Below are 21041 nucleotides of genomic sequence, written 5' to 3' on the forward strand. Positions count from 1 at the left end.
ATTAGATGGGAAAAGTACATCAAGCTCATTAACTAATTACCAGGGAAAGTCCCTGCAGCAGATGCCTGGATTGCCTAAAGTACTGCTTACTCTTAACTACTAACTTTGAAAAAGGATTCTGCTATTAAAGCATTATTTGGTTCCAAAAGCACAACAAAGTCATTTATTTTTTCATCGTGTCTATCCAAACTAACCCCTTACAGCTTTTATAAAGCACCAGCTGCCTTTTGAGAGACCATCCAGATCCGACACACAGAGTCTGGGCTTCAACTGGTGCCTCTACAGCAAAATATTAAATGACCTGAGGGATGAGGGCTGAAGCATAAAGTTATCAAGTAGCCAAGAATAAACTCAGCCAATAACCTCCCTATGATCAGCAGGAGACCTTCCCCCTTTCCTTTCTAGTGGGAGCTGATAAAGCAGGAGGAGGAGATGAATCTTCTTGCTACTCCTCATTGCACCAGGTAAGGACTGGAACTAGAAATCATTTCTATCACTGAGCACCTCCCGTTGGTTCTGAGCCAGCTGGTGAGGCACAGCTGTGACATCAGGACTCGACTGGGGACATTTGTCTGCAAGGGCTGAGACTCAGAGGTCATTTCGGGCAGCCCACTGAATGGTCATGCCGTGGAAACAGCTGTTGGTCATTAAGAAACCTTCACCAGGATCAAAATGGTGCCCGAGGGAGTAATTCCCAAAAACACTGCGGGGAGATGTAAGTGCATATTTTAATGCTTAGTTCCCTTGTGGAATACAGGTGGGTCCAGGTGAGTATGACAAATCCAGTGGCTAAATTCAGGTGGGGGTGAAGCTGTACAGACTGAGAAGCCAACAGGACTTTTTCATTGACGTCACGAGTCAATCTGGAAGCGTCGTGACCCCCCCTTGCGTGGCAGGGTTCCACTGTTCAGCAGTGTGGGCTTGCGATGTGCTGCCAAGGGGAGCTCAGCAGAACTGTACCGTGCTATGCAGAGCTATTTGCAAGAGGTGAGCTCACTTCAGAGGTTACCAATTATATTTTTGTTCTTTAACTGGTAGCAATTGGCTTGCAACCTGCAATAATACGCTCTCCGCTTTGCTTTGCAGGGGTATTTTCATGTTCAGAGCTAGCACAGAAAAGTAGGAAGAAATCCTGGCCAGCAGCAAACCAGCAATTTTTATATAATCTCCAGAAACTCACGCAAAGGCTGGGTAATGTACCTGTTTCTCACCCCTCTAAGAGAACATTTTGCTAAGTTTAGTGGGATTTTTAACAGAGTCAAAGTGTGACTCGGAGAGAGGGAAGGTGGTAGAGTTTGGCCAAAGTGTTCAGCTGTAATGGTAACGGATCCATCGCAGAGCAGGTCCAGATCGAAACCCTGTTTACCACCCTGCCTTGCACAGGGCCTTGGGGCGCTTACGGACTGATCTCTCTCTCCCAGCGTGTGGGAACGACCGTGAGGGCTGCGGGGATGAAAAGGAGCAGTAGCACCAGACTAAGGAGAGGTTGCTTGTGGAAAACAGAGAGTTGAGGCAGGGATCAGCTCTTTGCTGTGGGGTTCCTGGGCACTACATCACCCCAATAACACTTCCTTTCCCGTTAACTCCTAATGAGAATTGGAGAGGTTTCAGAGAACTGCAAAAAAACAAATTTTGTAACAGCCTGTCCCAACCCAAACTTCCCAAAGCCTGAGGGACCTTGAATTCTCCGTCAGGAACGGCAGCTTGAGCTCACCACTGCCTCCCAGCTCCGTCCCTTGAGGAAGAGGCGACGCCCTCCGCCATCACCCCGACGCGGGAGAGCTCTTCAGATGTTTGTTCCCTGAATTACAGACAGCAAACCCTAAATATTTCCCCTCCTCCCCTCTTGAGGCTGAAGGAATGCCTTAAAACATTTCTAATCGTGTAATCTCAGCTGTCATATGACCTCAGCGAGAGAAAATGGCCAAATTCAGAGGAAACTGTTTGCTTAAACCTATCATTAGCTCTCCCCCCGCCCCCTCCTTGTTTTAAATAAACAAACAAACAAATGAAAAACCCCGCAGCCTGTACGGGTGGTGTTGTTGTTTTCCTTTCCCTAGAAAGCCTGAGGAATTGCACGGTGAGGGAACTTCAGCTATTCGAAGACGCCGTGAAACCCACACCGCTGGCTAACAATCCATCCCTCTGCTTACGGGAGCATTATCAATAAGGAAAGTCATAAATCGCCCGCTGAACAGGAACTCAAAGACCAAAGTCATGTAACTCAAACAGGCTCAAAGCAAAAGAGTCCCTTTAGTGTGAGGGTGGTCTGTGTAAAGTTAGGAGACACCTGCTAGCAAGTCCTGAGACACTAGCATCTGTGTAAACTTGCCCCCTCCCTGCGCCCGCAGCCCTTATAAGGTGTTGAATGAAGCAGTTTCATGAAAAAGGCTCTGTTTGGGGCAGTTCTAAGGCTTACATATACCTAAGTAAAACAGAGCCGGTGCTGTGCAGCCCTGGGATGGATTACCAGGGACCACAGGGAGGCCTATTAATTATTGTGACAAGCTGATCTGCTTGCGGACTGGTGGCTCGAGTTGCATGCGGAGGGGTGGGCGTACGTGCGACAACGGCCCTCTCTGCGCCAGGGGTTTGGGAGAGCACAATAAAGCCGAGAGGATCTGAGGAAACCAGAGCAGGAGGAGGGAACCCGAAGCTGAACGAGCACATCCACCCGGGGCCGAGGGCTGAGAGACGGTGGGGTCGGCCCCGGCCTCCGGTGCATCCCTGGACCAGGAGCAGTACCCTTGGCCCGCTGCAGCATCTCCCGGCTGCGGCACCACGCGCGGCACGGCGCCGTGGCAGGGGAGTGGGTTGGCAGAGCAGATCTTGGCCATCCAGATTGTGGTCCTTCGCCCCCTCACATCAGCAGCAAGCAGGATTTGAACACTAATTTATTTTCAATTGGAAAGCAAAAGCTAAACGGTGAAACCTCCACATATAAGGCCATCACATTTTCTTATGAATTAAAGAGCAGAAACATTTTAGCGCTGGCAAAGCTGAAATCTGGAAATACCAATATTTCACCAAAGCAGTTTTTTAATATGCAGAAGTGTCGTGCATATTACTCTGAAGCTTCTAGCTGTAGGTGAAATCTTCTCATCATCAACTCTCAATATAATATGTGCTTATCTTAAAGGACATTTACTTTCCTGTGCTTACCGACTGTATTTGAATTGTCAAATGACACTTTGCTGAAATTATTAAAACCTAGAGGTCACAGAGAACCTGACTTGAAAGTGGGAACACACATTCTTTCGTCTGAGCAAAAGTGCATATTTGGAATTTTAAATGCAAATTTTTTTGGAGGAAGAATCGCTTTTCTGGCAGTCAAGTACAGACGGAGCATTTGAAAGAAGGTTCTGCTTTAATTTTTGACAAGTGCTGTGAATAGATACTCTGCTCTGCTGTTGGAGGGAAGGGACGGAGCAGAGCCCCGACCGCAGTGCTCCGGGGAGGGTGCGCGGGGGCCCTCTCACAACCCTCTCTGCTTACGTTTCTGGCAGGGGGGTTTACAGCGGGTCCTCCCGGCTCCCCAGAGCAGACGGCAGGCGACCCGGCAGCCTGGTCCCTCAGGGAGGGCTGTGCTGGGCGCTGCCACCCACCAGCCCTGCGACCTCTGGCTCTTGTCCTAAGCCCCACCGGAGAGCCAGGCCCCGGCTGCTGTGACACCCGCACGGCTCGGGCTGAAGAAAGGCAGGCGGTATCTGGCTTATATACCCTGACTGCAGGAATGTTTTCTTTCTGAAGGATAAGGCTTATCTGTTTCCCTCGCTCATACTTCCTTTTAGGGTGTTCAGCAAACAGATAGGCAGGGGAAAGTGAAGATGTTCGTCATCTCTCTCGAAAAAAATCCTCGAGTAAAACCACCTCACACGACATTTGCAGATTAGCCGTAACCTTCCTGTCCCGTGGTGGCTCTCCGCAGGACGTGCCGCGGTGCATCCCAGGACAGGCCTAGCTGCGAGGCCAGTCCGTGCCAAAAATGCTCAGGCGAAGAACGGTGAGCCAGCAGGCTTGAAAGAGGACGAGAAGCAACCTTGCCTGGGTGCCGAGCCAGGCCGGTGCCTCTGATTGCGTGTTAGATTGCAGCACGGGGAGCAAACCCTGCCCAAGCAGAGCACAGAGGTGAAAACAAAAGCCTCGGGGCTCTTGAGTGCAGAGTTTTCCCAACACGTCCCAGTTACCCTTTGCCGGCCTAGTTTTACGTCTGTATCGTGCTGCACCAAAGCTACCGAAGCTGCTCTTACACTGACGAGGCTCCAGTGAAGAACAGGAGCAGTAACACAGGGACATGTTTGTAACTGCCTCTTCGCAAGCCTCACCGCAGATCGACGAGCTCCCATTTCACAGACGGGGACACTGAGAGCTGGAGTCAAGAGGAGGTTTCACAGGGGAGTCCAGGGTCACAGGGTTTGGACCACGTGCCATCTCACTGCCTGAGTGCAGCCGAGTCCATAACCGCCGAACGCACTTTCAAGCCTCCTGGAGTCACAGCAGAGCTGATGACTTCCCCTCCCTGCCTGTCCTCTCCCACCTTATACCGCTTGAAGGAAGGAGCAGAGAGATGCCAGAGCTCGGCTGTTCAGTATTTGAGCTGTGCAGAGCTACCCATGAGACACTGGAGGCAGAGGATGAAGATTCAGCTTCCTATCACCTTGAGATGAGTGTCTGGTGACTCCTGCTACCCCACCTACAGGCTTCATGACAGGGACTCAGTGGCAAAAAAGTACTGCAGCCCCAACCCCAACTCTTAAAGGCGAGCACCAACAACGGAGAGGTCACTCTGAAGAAGAGGGGATGGAGGAAACCTGCATGTGGTGGCAGAGGAGAGCTAGTCATTTCCTATCATGAAAGGCCCTTCCCTTTCCTCTACTACAAAGGCAGATGTGCTCTGAGGTATGCAGACTCCAGCCCCACCTTGCTCCAGCTGGTAACAGAGGGCAGTGACATTACCATCACTACACTTACCGGTGTGTCTGCAAGTATACTCCATTTTCTAGCCTACGCTGAAATCCAGGTTGTTCTCCTCCTCCCGGGTACTTCACCTACACTATCTGAATTATTTTCCATACGTGTGCTCACAATCACCCCTTCACTCAGCTGTGAAGCCAGACCCATCTTCACTACTGTAATGCGACCTGACTTAACCGTGACACGCTTCAGCCTGGTGCCTTCCCCGCGAGCAGGATGGCGGCCACGCTGCCTGCCAGCTTCACACCCTCCTCGCAATCAGCAAAGCCCGCTCCTCCGCTGCCTTCCCCTGCCTCCTGGAGAGCTCCTCCGTGCTGATCTGAAGTTTGGATGCAGTGTTGGTTTTATATATAAATGACATTATGACAAATGATGAAGGATTAAATTACACTTCAATCAAATCAAGCCAAACCAGTAGGGATCGAGGTCCCAGTGGAAAGTATACATGGAGTTCCTCAGCTTCCTGATTTGAATGACTTTGTTCTTCTTCCAGAGAAAGGGGGGGGGGGGGGGGGGATGAAGGAGAAGAGACGGGAAAGGGAGAGGAGGGGGGAATTTGGCCTAAAATGAAACATTTTCCTTTTAAGTTGAACATTTGAAAATGGCTGGGAGGAAAGAACTGAAACACTGTAATGGCTGATACTGAAGAACAGCCTGGGACTTTTGCTTTTCGAGAACAGAAGCCAGGGAGAGAGCTGTGGTGTGAAAAAGGCAACGCTGTGTGCCTTGAAGGGGAAGGTGTTTGCAGCAGCCCATCTCCTGCAGACACTGAAAACCCCCTGCAAGGCACTAACCCAATTAGCTTTGCGAAGAGCTGTGCTATGAAAAGGCAAAGGCACTGACAGTGGTTTTGGTAAAGGCTAAAGACAGCTTCACTCTGCCTTGCACTCCCGTCAGAGTCACTTTATTATCTTTGTATTACCAGGTCTTGCAAAGGTTGGCTCAAGAGCCTTTAGTTCTGCATCTCTGTCCAGCTAGAAAGCCTCTCTTAGCATCGCACCGGCTCGTAGCACTGTTTTGCACATGGGAGCATTTCTAAATGCTGCAGAAACAGTCGTTCTGTGAATGCGTCTGCCTGTAGTACGAAGGTAGATAGACAGACAGACAGGCAGACAGGTACTGTACTCTAGGATTTGCATTAGGTACTTTGCTCTACAGGTTGTATTAAATACTGCCCACTGCGTTCCGATTTCTGGGTGCAAATCTTGGGTATTGTGTAACAGATCCCATCAGTGAAAATCCAAACAAGGGAAGCAGAGTACATCGGGGTCTGCTTTGGCTCAATGGTTCTCTCTGAGAGACAGCCCATCAGGTTGACCTGACTGTGACACACTTCACCCTCCCAGGATAGCGGCTGTCTGATGAGCTCAGGCAAACTCAAAACCTTCCTGAGACCAACGCTTCAGAAAACATTCCTTAAAACTTTGGCGGCGTTTGTGAATCACATGCTGTCTGAGCCAGAGCAAGTAAAAGACCTTTTCTCACCTCTTCTTTGAGGACAGTAATAATAAAATGAACACACACCACCAGCACGTGGTATCTGCAGGTCACCCATTAACCCGCAGGAGGAGTGATGCAGAAGGGAGTTTCTCGCTGTTTCCGGGGCAGTTTGCGTTATTCTGGTCGTAAGGTGCGTGTCAGCCGTGTGTGTACCTGCTGGAAGACCCTCTTCCATTTCAGAAATGAAAATTTTAGTCTTACCGAAATGAAAGGCAAAAAGAACACTTCGGTGGGGCTAGAATATCACTCTCGGTGCGTGGTAAAGCCACTTCCACTGAAAAAAAAGAACGAAGCCCACAAAAGCACACACGTGGACGTGTGCCCACACGTGTGCTCAGGCACGCGCTCCAGCCTGCAGCTCGACAGGACGAAAAGCAGGAGATCACCCCTTTCTGAAAGTCTTCTTGCTATGAATTTTCTCCCTGTAGTAATAGGCTTTGCAAAGTATTTTAAAGAATAACTTAAGCAATAGTTCCCAGGAAGCCACTTGTTACCTATGGTTAACATCCAATCTGTTCACATTACTTCTCAACTTTCTGACACAGAAATCAAGGAGAACACTTGTGGAAATCAAAATCCAAATTGGTTCAGCCTCTGAGAATAATAAAGACTTAGAAATATGTATAAATTTAAGTGGTTTTGAATAAGGACAGCATTTCAAAAAGCAGTCGAATTGTTACTTTGAAATAAGCCATTATTTTCTGCTTTTTAAAATCCCAGTCTTTAATAGGGGATGAGATCCAGACCGCCAAGAACCAAGGAGAGTTTTTGATGCAAATGAAAAGCAGCATTTAAGAAGTACAAGTATCCCATAATAGAGCTCACACCAAATTGCCAGCTCCCAGGCCTGTCTGCAACATCCTGGGGTCCATCCAGCCCAGGAGATCAGAGCAGGAGGGTTTAGAGACCCCCCTCCTCTCAAGTGCTGACTTCATGAGTCACCTTGTTCCTCCTGGTGAGACCTCGTGGCTCACACCACAGCCCCGTGTTCAAACGTCTCCAGCCAAAGAGTGCGGAAGGTCTAACCTGGAGTCAGACCCAGACACGCAACACGGGCAGGTGTTGCCATGGCAGGGAAAGGATGGGAGGAGAGCTCCTGAGGTCCTCTTGGGCTGTTTTTGCTCATTCTGTCCCTGTCCAATGTCCCAGGAAAAACTGTGTTTTACTGGAAAGAAAAAGCCTTTACTGAAAGACAGCCTTTCTGTCCCACAGTGCCATACTTAGTGAAAAAACATCTGGCAAGGAGGCAGCGCTGGCACGAGCATGAGTGATTCACACACCTTTGAACAAATTTAAGATCTTCATGCTTGAGGCCCTCCATGGCCACCCACTCCTGGCACTGGCCAGATCTTTGCAAACCTTTGTGCGGTGGGTGAGAGGGGAAAGAAGCAGTCCTTGGCTATGGTGCAGCCGGAGAAGGCAACATCAGGACGGCAGGTCCTCTCTTTCTTCCCCATGTAGAGAAGTGGAGCAGTGTGGTGCCTCCTTCACTGCCAGCCATGCCACAGGATCTTCTCTGGTTGCAGGGACACACCTCTCCTGACCTGGGAGAGCAGAGCCTGCTCCCCTGAGAGCGGAGGAACTGGAGCCGCGGGGATGAGATGGCAAGTGGGGGATAGAGGCACATCCAGCAGAGGATGTGTAGGGATGGGGTCAGGAAGGCCAAGGCACAGCTGGAGCTGAACTTGGCAAGGGATGCAAAGAATAAGAAGGGTTTCTACAGGTATGTCAGCCAGAAAAGGAAGGTCAAAGAAAGTGTACCCCCCCAACGAGCAAGAGTGGCTAACTGGTAACAAGGGACGAGGAGAAGGCTGAGGTACTCAACAACTTTTTTGCCTGTCTTCACTGGCAACCCCTCTCCCCACACGTCTCGAGTGGATGGACCGCAAGGCAGGGACTGGGGGTGCAAAGTCCCTCCCACTGTAAGAGAAGATGAGGCTCATGACTACCTGAGGAACCTCAACAGACACAAGTCTATGGGACCTGACAAGGCACGTCCCAGAGTGCTGAGGGAATTGGCTGATGTAGCGGCCAAGCCACGCTCCGTGATACTTGAACAGCCGCAGCAGTGAAGTGCCGGGTGACTGGCAAAAGGGAAACATTGCACCCATTTTTAAAAAGGACTAGGTGATCTTTAAGGATCCCATCCAACGCAAACCCTTCTATGGTTCTGTGAGAGCGTGAGGCTGCCCCACATGCTAGGAGGCTGCCCCACGGCGCGCGTGCAGGAGGAAGGTGGGGAGCAGGGAGGGGCGCCGCTGCAGCAGAGCACGGCACAACAGGAGAGCGTCAGCAGAGCGAAAACGGGAGCTGGCCCTCGACAAAAGGCCCAGTTAGCCATCCTCCCGCAAACAAACAGCCCCTCATCCCAACTTTTTCAAAGACTGCTCAGAAAATAAAAGGGCCACAGGATTGGAGGGATCAACCTAAGTCATGTACATCTATTTAACAAGAAAACTCATTGATAAGCAAACCACCTGATGCTTGCACAGCAGAAAAGAAAACACCTGGTTCTGCCTGTGGGTTGATAAGCCAATATCTTTAATCTTTTTTTTTTTCTCTTGATGACTGAAGTACACACTCTGTGCGGCCCTATGCTCCAGCCACATTGGTAATAGTAACAAAGCTTTGATGTCCCCCTCATTCAACAGAATGTTGTTTAGTTCAAAGCGAAGAACAGAGGCAATTCTTTGCTTTTAAATTATTAGCTCCCTAAGTCTTCTGTAATGATATAGTTTGACTGAAGTGTGCAGTTTATTAACTACATAAAGACGATATTATTAGAGCAGAGAAAGGCAGCCGAAAGTTTTGCCTTTCAGCTCAGCAGCAGGGGTTTTTGATACTTTGATCTCAATCAATGCTAAATGTCTTTGTGAGATAGAGGGAGCAGCAGAAATTACCTTTGGCACCATGACTACATCAATTATTTAGTTCTTTTTCTTATAAATTAAAGTGTTCTTCAACTTTTACCCCAATTTTTTCTTCTTCTTTTTTTTTTTTCCCCTTCAGTTGATTGGGAAAAAAAAAAAAAGGCTGATGGGAAGAAATCTGGCTGTGAACATTAATAAAAATCCCACTAACCTTTCCCAGTCCTGGTCTGGAAGGGTCTTCTCTGGGGTGAGGAGATGGATTCATGTGAACAACAACAGCAACAGGGTAGCTTGGGGTAATGTGCTCTTTAACCAAACGACCGCGTAGGTTGTTACTGCAAATTTGTCTACGTCTAGCCTAATTTCTTTTTTTTTTATTTTTGTCTTTTCCAATATTGCGAGCATGAATGCAGCTGGAAAAATGGGACACCTGATGGAAACAAAAGGATTGCTCTAAGCAGGATTTAAAGTGTTGGTGTTTATTAAAGTTCTTTCCATTGGTCCCAGCACATGCATCAGAGGGAAAGCTTAGGAGCAAGAATGAGGCAGCCCCGACTTGGGTAAGAACGAGAGTAAACGCAGGTCTCCTAAGGCTAAGAGCAGAGCTTGCAAAGAGTCAGACCACCGTACCAGGGGCTGCGGCAGGCGCCTACACACAACATGCTGGATGCACTAACTCTCATTAAAGCCACTGGTGTCAGGTAATCCCACCCATATGTAAGCTGTCACCAAATCCTGCTCATACAAAAGTTGTGCCCAGTCCTGAGTTAGTCCCCTGGAGCCTACAGAGGAAATAAACCATTTCCAAAGTAGATTCATCCCATCCTAAGAGGGGTGACCAACTCCTTCCCTGGGGACAGAGGGAACCCAGGGTGCTGGGACTCGAGGTGAGTGGGGAAAATGCAGCCCAGTGCTTCTGCTGGATAACAGCAAAGGGACAGATGTTTCAGGGGAATTTGTGCTCTTTTAATACTCCAGGGAAGAGACTAGGCTGATGGCCAAAGAGCAGAGCCAAGGGAGGAGGATACTCCTGCAATTTTGGGGACAGAAGTTGGTGGCTGGGCTTCAGTGCTGTGGTGTACCGGAGTGTGTGAGAAACCACTGGAACCAGAACCTCAGCTGGGAACATGAGCAGCAGGACCACGGAGATGCTGAGGAGCCGGCTTTACACCAAGAGTGAGCCCCACGCAGCTCGAGGATTTAAAATACTCTCCTTTGGCCAGAGAAAATTTTTGTGAGAGAGAAATAAAAGAGGTCTTTGCAGAGATGTTGAAGCATGAACTATGGGAACTTCGATACATTTATATGTAGAACATGTTGGAGAACAACATAATTCTGTTTTCATGGTGATCAAAGTTTTGCAAGAAGGAGGACTTGAGACAGTGTGCTAAGCTGCTATGGCAACATGAATTTTAAAAAGTAAACTGACTTGCAAGAGCTTATCTTTTCCTCTTTAGTGTTGCGCGGAACAGATTTGGGAACCTCTACTCTAAAAGGGATCCTGTGAGGTGCTCACCTCTTCTTCTGGGCCAGGCGTACTGCAAAATGCATAAAACATATGCTTTGTGGCAAGAGGAAGATTCCCCGGGTGACCAGGTCTCTTCCTGCATCCCTGAGGCTCCCGCACCCCAAAAAGCCAATTCACAGTGACTCTTTTATAACATATTTATCATAATTCAGATATTCAGATGTTGGGGTGAATGTACCATGAACCACTTCAGGTCGACCGACACCATATTCTGGGACCTAAGTAGGATGTAACGCGATGCAGCCCCTGCACAGAGGTGAATTCCACCCACAGAGCACCGTTTCCAAGAGCACCATGACGTGGGCTCGGCTTACGTCTCGGCTTTCAAGCCACCCTCACAAAACGTAAAGGCAGCGGTGTCAGGAGCGTTTCTGACGGCTCCTTTCACCAGGGGATGCTGTGAAGAGCTGTCATGCTCTGAGTCAGCTGTTCTGCCACGGCTGGCATTTCAGGCAGGAAGAGCCTGCTCACAGAGCTATCCCAACCATGCCGCCTGCCAAAACCACACTGGGAATCTCATGGGAACAATCCCTCTCCTGAGCCAGCTGGTACTTCCTGCTCCTGAGGCCTGATCCTGCTGGATGCTGAGCATTCTTTGTTCCATTTTTAAATTAATGAGACTTGAGCAATGCGCGGGCCAAGACTTCAGAGAAAAAAAGTCCCTCGGTGTTTCTGGCACTTTGGCCGTATGTCCCAGCCGGAAAAGAGAGAGCGACGTGTCAGACTTGAAGGGAGGTTCAAGAGATGCCGATCACCTGGAAAACAGATCTCTGATTTGGACATTTTAATCAGGTTCGCTGCGCTGGTCATGCCCTGGCATACACCTTTCCTACCACCCTGCAGGGCAGGTGCAGCGTGGGGTGTACCCCGGCCCCGGGGCAGAGCCGCGGAGCAGCCCCAGCCGCAGCTGGGCCACGCAGCCGGAGCAGGGCTCGCCCCAAAGCTGGCAGCCCACGCCGCAGGATCCACCACCTGCCCAGCGCTCCAGCAAGAGCCTGAGGTTCCCCGGCATGGGACTCGCTCCCATCCTATCCCAACAGTGTCCCCTGGAGGTCGGTGGCTGAGGCAGCCTGGGAAGAGCCCTCATGGAGGCTTGGGGGAACCCCAGAAGCTGTTCTTGCTTTTCAGGCTGGCCCGCCGCTGCAGAGCGAGCATGCAAACAAATCCCAGCAGCCGCGGGTCAGCCTGAGCCCCAGCAAAGGACGGACGTTGGCGGAGCCCACCCTGACAGGTGGGAGTGGAGCACGTTGTAGAACCACAGGACAAATTAAGCATCTTCCTTCCAGGTTCATTCAATCAATATCCAAAGTCTGACCATTGCGGCCCCTCCTGCAGCACATCAGCTCAGAGCTGGAGTGTGGGGAGCTCCTCCAGCACCGACGAGCCAGAGCGGAGCTGTGGCCACTCCGTGAGTCTGTGCCAGCCGTGAGCCCCCACAGCCGTGGGAGGCAGGAGAGCGGAGGCACTGAGGCGAGGGCACGGGGCTTCCTCGCTGCTGCTGGAGTCTCCTTTCTTCTGTCAGCCAAGCAGCGGGGAGTTTTCTGAGAAACTGCCCACAGGGAGCGATCACTTTTTCCAGTCATTAACCTTACACATCCCTCACATTATCGGAATACCTTGGATGTCTAAGTTGCTGCAGTGAGCTAATTCCTCCAGGTGACTCCAGGCAGCGTTAAATGGGCTCCTGCACAGCGAGGGGATTTGAACTGCGAGAGCTGAAAGCGCTCCCGACTCCAGCACGCCAGGCCTCCAGCGGGGGCGAGATCGTCAGATGTCACCATGCGAGCGCAGTGCGGTGGCAGGAGGGATTCGGGGCCTCTGGAGCAGCAGTTTGCAACCCGCAGTCAGCAGGCACCTGGGAGGTCTGCGGGTGAAGGGAGGAAGGAAGGAAAGCAAGGCACAGGCTTGAGATGCAGGATGCAGGGGTCTGTCCCCCCCAGGGAGTCCTCAGGTTGAAAGATATTGGGGCAAAAAGGCAGTGCCCTGAAGGGATAAATGTTGGGAAACCCCAGTGCTGGCCTCTGGGACACGTATGTACCTGTCTGTCTGGATGTAATTGCATCAGGGTGTCCAAGCCCTGACAGAGCAGCCAGTTCGGGATGCTGAAGTCCTTCCTCTGGCTTAGAGGATGAGCATGATGCCATTGCGCTATTTAATTCCTTGGCAAAAAGGGGAGACCTTCACATTCTGTCCCCTAAGGAGCAGAACAGGTCACCAGAGAGCATGAGCTTTCCATCACCCGTATGTGCACCACCGGAGAGCCAGCACAGCCCCAAGTGCCCGAGTTCGTCGTGGAGAACGCATGCATTTGTCAGCTTGCTAAACTGGGACAAGACGCGTGTCTTCCTCAGCAAGCCGAGGGCACGTGGAGCCGAGGTGGGGAGGAAACCGGGCCGGGGAGCGGGTGTTGAGTGCCCACCCCGGCTCTGTGCATGCCGGCAGTGCTGAAGAGGAGGAAACCACAGATGACCGGGTTCCACGTGATGGCATTCACTGTCTCCACACAGCGTGACTCGCGTCCCAGCCCCAGACACACGCTGCTGATCCGTGGCTGCGGGAGTGGAACGTGGAGAAAGAGGTGCACAAGAGGAACCCCAAATCAATGACAGAAATATTAGCAGTAGGATAACTCTTATAATATGTACATAATATTAAATATAATATCACTAACTCTCAGACATCACAATGTCTTCCTGCCATTGTGTTTCCTGGATTGTACGTTACCAGTATCCGGTCAGGAGCTGCTGAGTAACAATACTTAACAAAATAATTAACGAAAACAATCACAAAAGAGACCACGTTTGTCTCTCATGAGTAATAGGTGGCCACCGCTACTGACTGCCAGAGCAGAACCAGATCCTCCCGACAAAGCAAAGCCAGCAAAAGGAAACATTCATTCGCACAAGAGAAGCGCCGTGGGCAGCGTGAGGCAGCACCCACCTTTGCTTTGGGGCAGCGCATCTTTCTGCTCCTCTGGGGAAGAGTCTTTGGAAACAGAAACAGCTCCTTGATTTTCCCAAACTGCCCTGTGATTACAAGCGTCATCCCGGACTTGGGGGAAATGGGGACCACCGAGCGTGTGTGAGAAGAGAGTATAAATCCCACAGTAGAAGTCAGCATGATGCACCACGTCAGCCACACAGGCAAAGCTCCATTTACAATTAGAAATACAAAATAGCGACATCACAGGCTACACGGCCAAATTACGGAATAACGATCCACGTCACACACACCTAGGAACCCCCTCCGCACTTGAACAAAAAACCATCTTCAAACACTGACACGACATAAGGAAAGCGACATTCTAACACTTTTGATAACAACACAGTTAAAGACTGTGGCAATGCATCGATCTGAGCTTGGAGAGGCCTAAAACACAGATTTAGTTTGGATCTTCCCAGGTGTTGCTGGGGAGCAGTTCAAGTCACAGTTTCAAAGTCCATCCCAGCACTGAGGGGCCACAAAAGGGAGACTGGAGCTAGTGCAGCTGCGCTGCGGAGCCTTTGCTCTTCTCCTGCACTGCGTGCTCTTTGGGGTGATTCTTGGTTTGGATTAAGGAACGATGCTATGCCATACAGTACACAGCTTCTCAGGAGGGGTTTACTTTCTTTTCCCCAGCAATCAGCTGTCTCTTAATCAACTTGCTTTAAAATTAAGAAATCCTCATTAATAATAAGAGATGGACCCAAGCTGGGGACATAAACATGCCCCAATCTGTGGCATTGGAGTCTGAGTCCTACACTGAAAAACGCCTGCAAGCTCTGCTCCAGCTGTGCTGGGTACAGTGTGCTGACACCTCATGGCCGAGGAAGTAACTCAGATAAGACACCATTTCCCAGCATATAAATATACACATAAATTCTCCATCTGCTCTAAGGCAAGAAACGAGGTTCATTTATCAAGGAGTTTGTAATGAGTAGATCTGAAGATACCAAAGATAGGGAAGAAAACCAGCCCAGAAATGCTTCAAATTCTTGAATTACAAACAGATGGGCATTCAGTTATTCATAGGTGTGGTACTCTGAATTTCCTCGATGCTGAAGGACGGCTCTGATGCACTTCTTCCACAGCGTGGCCCATGTACTGTACCACATGGCAAACCTCGTGGTCTCGGGCCCGGAAAGAGGGTCCGTGTCTGGGCTGCTCGTTACCCAGCTCTTCCCTCTTCCACGGGGCTCTCCCAAGGGCAGATCACCTCCTTTGCAGAGTCCTTACGAGCTTGGTGGCGGTTGTCCTCTCCCTCCGCAGAGTCTATGGGGTGGATTCGGCTCTCCGAAGGAGCATCCATTTTTATTTGGAAGAAGCTGTGTTGTGAAATAAAAACTCATCACGCATATGGCACTTTTTGATGTGCTCTCTGAGAGGGCGGACACGCAGCACGGAGTCTGGCTTTGAGTTTTCCGCGGTTCAAACCCCAAATCCCAAAGCAAAACTCCCAGGCACAAGCCCGCAGAGATGGAAAATGAAGGAAATGTGCGCTCCCACCCCTTTGAAGCAAAACTGCCGTGTGACACGGCTCCGGCACAGCCAGAGCGCAGAGCCAGGTGGAGAAGGAGCCCTCAGATTTGTGCTTCTGAATTTCTAATGTGGACTCATCCACTCGGTCAGCAGCAGAGGTGGATTAACAGAGGTTGAGGGCACGTTACTCATCGTGAGGGACATGGCCAGGATTGGTTTCAACAGTGACAACCTCCCCAGGCAAAAAAATCTCCATTCTTACACATGCTGCTCCGGAATGACAAATGCTTTGTGACTTTCCCTCAAGATTTCTCCTCCCTTGTTACTTCTGGGTCTCCTCTGACTTTCAAATCATTAAACCAAACCTGAGCCAGCGCTTGAGAACAAACATGAATATACGAGCGGTTTTCAAAATTCAGGGATCAAAAGTAAAACCTGGGGACTTCACGCCACGAACAGGAGGCATAAGCGCAGCAGAGGGGACTGGCCAGCACGGACTCTTGCCCGCTTTTCCGGAACAGAAAGCAAGCGCACGGAGCCGAGGGGAAGAGAGGCTTTTGGAGGCCTGGCCGGGACGTGCGGCAGGCAGCGCAAATGCCATGGTGGGTTTTAGATGCAATTTAATTTAAGGAGAGGCCACTGTCAGCCGGGCTCGCAGCCCCGCGCAGCCTGGCAGGGAGGATTCGCAGGGACATACGGGGTCCCTGCCCGGAGTACCTGAGCGCCTCACCGTCTCTGCTGGGGCAAAGGCCTCGCGCTCATCTCCAAAGCCACCAAAATAACCACATCGGATAAATAACAACTTCTGCTGACATACAAAGGGCAGCAAGGCCCCACGGCCTATGAAGCCTCTTGATGTGGGGGCAAACACAAATGTCTCTTCGGGCTGAGCTGCGTCTGTCTCGTGCAAGGGGGCCGCCATCTCCCCTGGCCTGCTCCGGCGTGAGGGGGCTCAGGATGTGGGGCAGGAGGGGACAGGTAGGGCCCAGTGTCCCCAAGGGGGAGCAGAGGCCACATACCTGTACCCCAGCAGCCTCATGGTCCGCTGCTCCCTGGGGCCAGCAGGAAGGTACAGCACCTCCATTTTCTCACCTGACGCCAGGGAGGAGGGGCGACGGTGCCCGCTCCTGGCAGCCGCCATCACAGGCAGCCTCACAGCAGGCAGACATGGGGCTGAGGTGGCGACAGCTGACTGGAATATGAAGCACAAGCCCCACTTAAATGGGCTCAGCTGACACTATCTCAACCTAATTACAAACTGAATTGGTCTCAGAGGCGGGCCCTTCATGAGGGCATCCAGGTGCCCGCGCGGTGCTTACCTGCTCACCGCCTTGGTGTCTGGCCGGAGCCGCTGCTCCCGCTCGCCCAGCGGCTGCACCTTCCCGTGGGGCACGGCCGGGCACTTGGGCGAGAGCGTGGCCAGGACGGGCGAGGTCCAGCAGCCCCTCTTCAGGAACCGGCCGAAGGACAGGGTGGCCGCACGCGACTTCCCGCTGCTGGAGGGGAAGGGGCTGGGGCCAGTCCCCTCAGGGTCCCTCTCAACGCCTGCCATGCTGTCTAGGGCCACGCTGATGGGCGAGGGGCAGGCGGTGCTGTGGGGCAGGGCCGGGGGGCCGGGGGAGGCAGGAGACAGGCTGCTGGGGCCGGGGGGCAGGCAGGCAGGCGGCCATGGCAGGGTGCCGGTGCCAGCGTAGACAGCCAGGTGAGGGGCCGGGGAGGCAAGGTGGCATGGCTGTGGGGAGGAAAAGGAGAGAGGCTCAGTCAGGCCCTGGGGGGGCCGCACGCCGGTGGCTGGCCTCCCCAGGCTTCCTCAGGAGGAGAAACCTTCTCCGCCTTTGGAGGCCACCAGAGTGCCGCCTTTGGAGGAGAAGGGCCAGGTGCGGCCGATGCTGTCGGGAGAGACAGGGCTCAGCTGGGAGGCAGCCGGCAGCCCCCCCAGCCAAGCCTGGGGTGGTGCCCCCTATTCCTGCAGCTTTGGCCCTCTCCTTGCCCTCCCACAGCGGGAGAGTGGAGGCGTCACGATTTGCCCATGGAAAGTAACAGGGTCGTGGCTACTGGCCTCGGCGGGTGCTGACAGATCCGGCCCCACAGCCCCTGGGATGCTGTAGGAGACACCAGCTTGTCTCATTCCTTACAACAATTAGCTCCAAGCACGGAGGAGTCGGTTATCCCAAGAATGCGATCTTGGTCATGAACGGCATAACCATGTCACACCCAAAGCATCAGCGTGCTGGCCAAGAAATAGAACACTGAGCTCCAAACCCTGATGACCAATAATACAAGAAGCCACGTCTTGTGCTGAAGCCCCCAGCATACCTGGCTGGGGCTGGGAAGTCTCCAGCTCCACCAATTCAGCCCTCAGGACGAGCCCGGGTGCAGGCTGATCAGCAGAGGACATGCTGCATGCTGGGGTCCCCCCTGCCGCTTCCCAAGGACTCAGTCCCAGCAGAAATGCAACGCAGCTCAAGTGTCCAAAGAGAAGTGATGAGAGCAGAGGCACATACAGAAGGTGCATGCACGCATGGCTGAGAGATGCCACAGTGAAGGATGAACACACTGAGACAAGACAGAGAAGGATGAACTCCGTTCTTTTTTCATTTTCTACATTTATTTTTATTAGACAGATGAATGCATGGAAGTGACGGCCAAGAAATGAAACAACATATTGCTCTGATTTCCAATGGAAACAAACAATTTCTTGGCTGGCACAAAGTGCAGTTCAGTTTGTACCACGGTCACACTTTGTACCAGGCAACCTTCCTCTTCAGGGACTGAACAGCAAGGGACCAAGGAGCGGGACACCGGGTCATGCCAGCTTATTGAGCCCATAAGCAGAAGAGAGCCAGCTTCTGCCTGCAAGTGTAGGACTGGCGTTTCCCAAGCACAGTGACTCCAGAGCATGCAGCATTAACCCATGTCAGCAATGCAAAGCTGAGATGATGAAAAATCAGAGAAAGGAATAGATAGAGAGAACATAAAAAGCAAAGCTGAACAAAACAGAAGTAGAATCAGAGGGACTGACTGGAACACACAGATTTGTTATTTATTATTTATACCCTGACTTCATGTTCCACATGGTACTACATACTGGCAATCCCAACATGCTCAGTGCTCCATGTTATACAAACTCTGGAGAGACTGCAGAGCCCATCACATCCAAGTAGCTTTGGACCGACCCTGTCAAGCTCTTGACTATCCTTCAGTGCTCTTATGTCAAAGTAGGTTGATGGTGCTCAGTACCTCACCTAAAAAAGCCTTGTGATTTTAAGCAGAATTAAAAAGTTTATGGTCTGAGCCTGCTCGCCTTCACAATATTGGAAAATTTGCCATTGCTTCCACTGGGAATAAGAGCAGAGGCTTCGCAAGCAGACCTTGACATCAGAGCACAAGACTCACGCAACTTGGTTTCAATTCCTCCAAGGTTTATCACCGTTAGGCTAACAGACGTCATGAAAATCTCCCTATCTCAGCTGCACAGGGAAGGAGGCTAGTTCTGCAGTGGTACCAGACCAGACCGTGTAGCCCTGATTCTGCCTCTGATAACAGGCACAGGGAGGGCAAGAGTCGCTGTTCAAAGCTGTTCAGACACAGCTCTGACTATCTCCCTGTTTGCGCGAGGTTGGTCTGCATGCACCCCAGTACCTGAGGGCTCCCACTCACATCCAGCTTCCTCCATCTCCCATTTCCTGTAAAATCACACCAGTAGTAAAAATGGGTGAACAATAAAACAGGAGTGAAGAAGCTTCCCGGACCTCAGTCCTTCCCACCCACTCCCTCTGCTTCCTCTAAATTCTAAGAAACAAGGAAGCTTTTCTGTTCCCCCCAATTCCCTTTACTGGGCTTTGCAGGAATCTTCCCACTTCTGATAATCATTGGCCTGGTCCAGACGCTCTGGGGTTTCCCAGCAAAGCCTGGAATCTCCCTGAGCTCTTTAACACTAACACAGTTGTTTTAGGTTGCCTCATTCTAAAGAGCAAAAGAGACAGAGCAAATGAAAAAAACACTACTTAAAGTTGAAGTCAGCTCCTAACACCTCTGCCCTGCTTCTTCCTTGCCCCTGGACTACAAGCCAGTGACAACTAGAACTACCTCCTGTTAGGTTTTTTTAACAACAGAAAATAGAAGAGCAGGAAAAAGACAAGACAAGAGGCAGGAAGGATTTGATAAAAGAAACACAAAGCTGCGGCTGCATCTCTCAAGCCCTCCTGCAGGCTCTTGCGAGAAGGCTCTCTGTGCCTGCACATCTAGCTCATTGTGCGGGGGAGTCACGGGGGGGAGCAGAGCTTTCCACTGATCATCCCCAACATGCCAGGGGGCACTTGGGAATGTCATTAAAATTCAAAGTGTCACCGAAACCTTCAGAAACAGTCATCCTACTGTTCTCACAAGAAGTCCACCCTGCTCTACTGCCTGTGGCTCCTTTGCACTGGTTAGGAGGTGCAGGATACTTGAAGTGAGGGGTGTGCTCCTCTCAGGGGGTGCCTGGGGTGCACCCCTCGGAAGGGTGCACATCCCCCAAGAGGATGGATGCCAGCGCAGATGCACTACGACATGTACCACCTCTGCTCCCAGTGAACCCAAAGGACGGGGACGGACAGCAAAGCTTTAATCTGCCTTGTGCCATCCCGGCTCCTGGAGGAGCAGGAGGCTGGCAGAGACATCCCAGCTGCCCAGCCTCCTGGGGGAGCTCAGGGCAGCCAGAAGGCAACCCCCCTCCGAGGTGTGCGGGGAGGGAGCCGGGCTCCTGCACCCCAAGTCCGGCAGAGCCAGCGGCCTGGCTCCGGCAGCACTCCCATGCCTGACGTGCCTGGGAAGTGACATCTGCTGCTCCAGAAGCCATGGCAACGTGCAGGAAGCAGGCTGCTGGCAGAGCCGCTCTGGGAAACCTAAGGCAGTACTGACACCTTCAGGAAGGGGAGACGAAGCACAACACCGGCCTCGGCTTGTCTTTTCCCTGCTCTGTGCCCTGCGGGGCTCAGAGCCTACTTGGGAGGTTCCTTCTTGAGCTGGCTCCTGCGATCCAGCTTGCTCATGACCTGCGTGATGTCCACGGTTGTGGCCGCTTCTTTGGCTTTGGCCTCTTCCTCCTGCTGCCTCAGGATGACGGGGCTGGGGCTGGAGCGGAGGTGGCGGCGTCCGAATGAGAAAGTGGAGCTGGGCAGAGAGTGAGAGAAAGATGCAGGGCGTTACTGAGAAGTAGAAGGGCACCAAAAACTCACCCCTGGTAAGAAAACTTACCAGGAGGGCAAGCTCAGACACGGATGGAGGTGTCACTCTCACCCCCACAACAACAAAGTAGTGCAAACGCGGACGAGGTGGTTTAAAGCAGGACTCAGTGCCACACATCAGCTACATCAGAACTGCTGAAAGCGTAAAGGCAGTCCTGCTCCTGGTCGAGGGACTCCAGGGCCAGCAGATGGCCAGTACATTACTCCTTTTCTTATAAGTGTTTGCACATCACTAACACTCAGTGTGAAGCCAAAACAACTGTCATCAGTGGAATTTTTCCTAGTGCCCTCAGTAAGATCAAGATAGGGACCAGCATGGGTGTTTGTGGTGTCTGTGATACCCCAAAAAAACACCTGCTACCTGCTTCAGCAAAGCCATTACCAGCAGCAGTGGAAACAAGTGTTAAAACACCTCTGGATAAGCTATTAGCTTTTTAGCTCACCCAGGATGCTGAGTGTCGTGTGTCCAGAATGAGTACTGAC

The 21041-nt window shown here is 51.6% G+C and overlaps 1 protein-coding gene across 2 annotated transcripts in view; it reads right to left on the bottom strand.

Annotated features, from left to right (window-relative positions):
• Positions 1–9604: 9604 nt before the first annotated feature.
• Positions 9605–21041, bottom strand: part of RGS9 (regulator of G protein signaling 9) — a 39167-nt gene continuing 27730 nt past the window's right edge. For both annotated transcript variants that reach the window (XM_063352012.1, XM_063352011.1), the window contains exons 17-19: positions 20367–20484; positions 16650–17062; positions 9605–15176 (exon numbers count right to left, since the gene is read on the bottom strand). In XM_063352012.1, the coding sequence (XP_063208082.1) occupies positions 15020–15176; positions 16650–17062; positions 20367–20484 (688 nt within the window). In that variant the 3' untranslated portion in view covers positions 9605–15019. The remainder of the gene's footprint in view (positions 15177–16649; positions 17063–20366; positions 20485–21041) is intronic.

This window comes from Chroicocephalus ridibundus, chromosome 14, assembly GCF_963924245.1.
Source record: "Chroicocephalus ridibundus chromosome 14, bChrRid1.1, whole genome shotgun sequence".
Classification (NCBI taxonomy): Eukaryota; Metazoa; Chordata; class Aves; order Charadriiformes; family Laridae; genus Chroicocephalus; species Chroicocephalus ridibundus.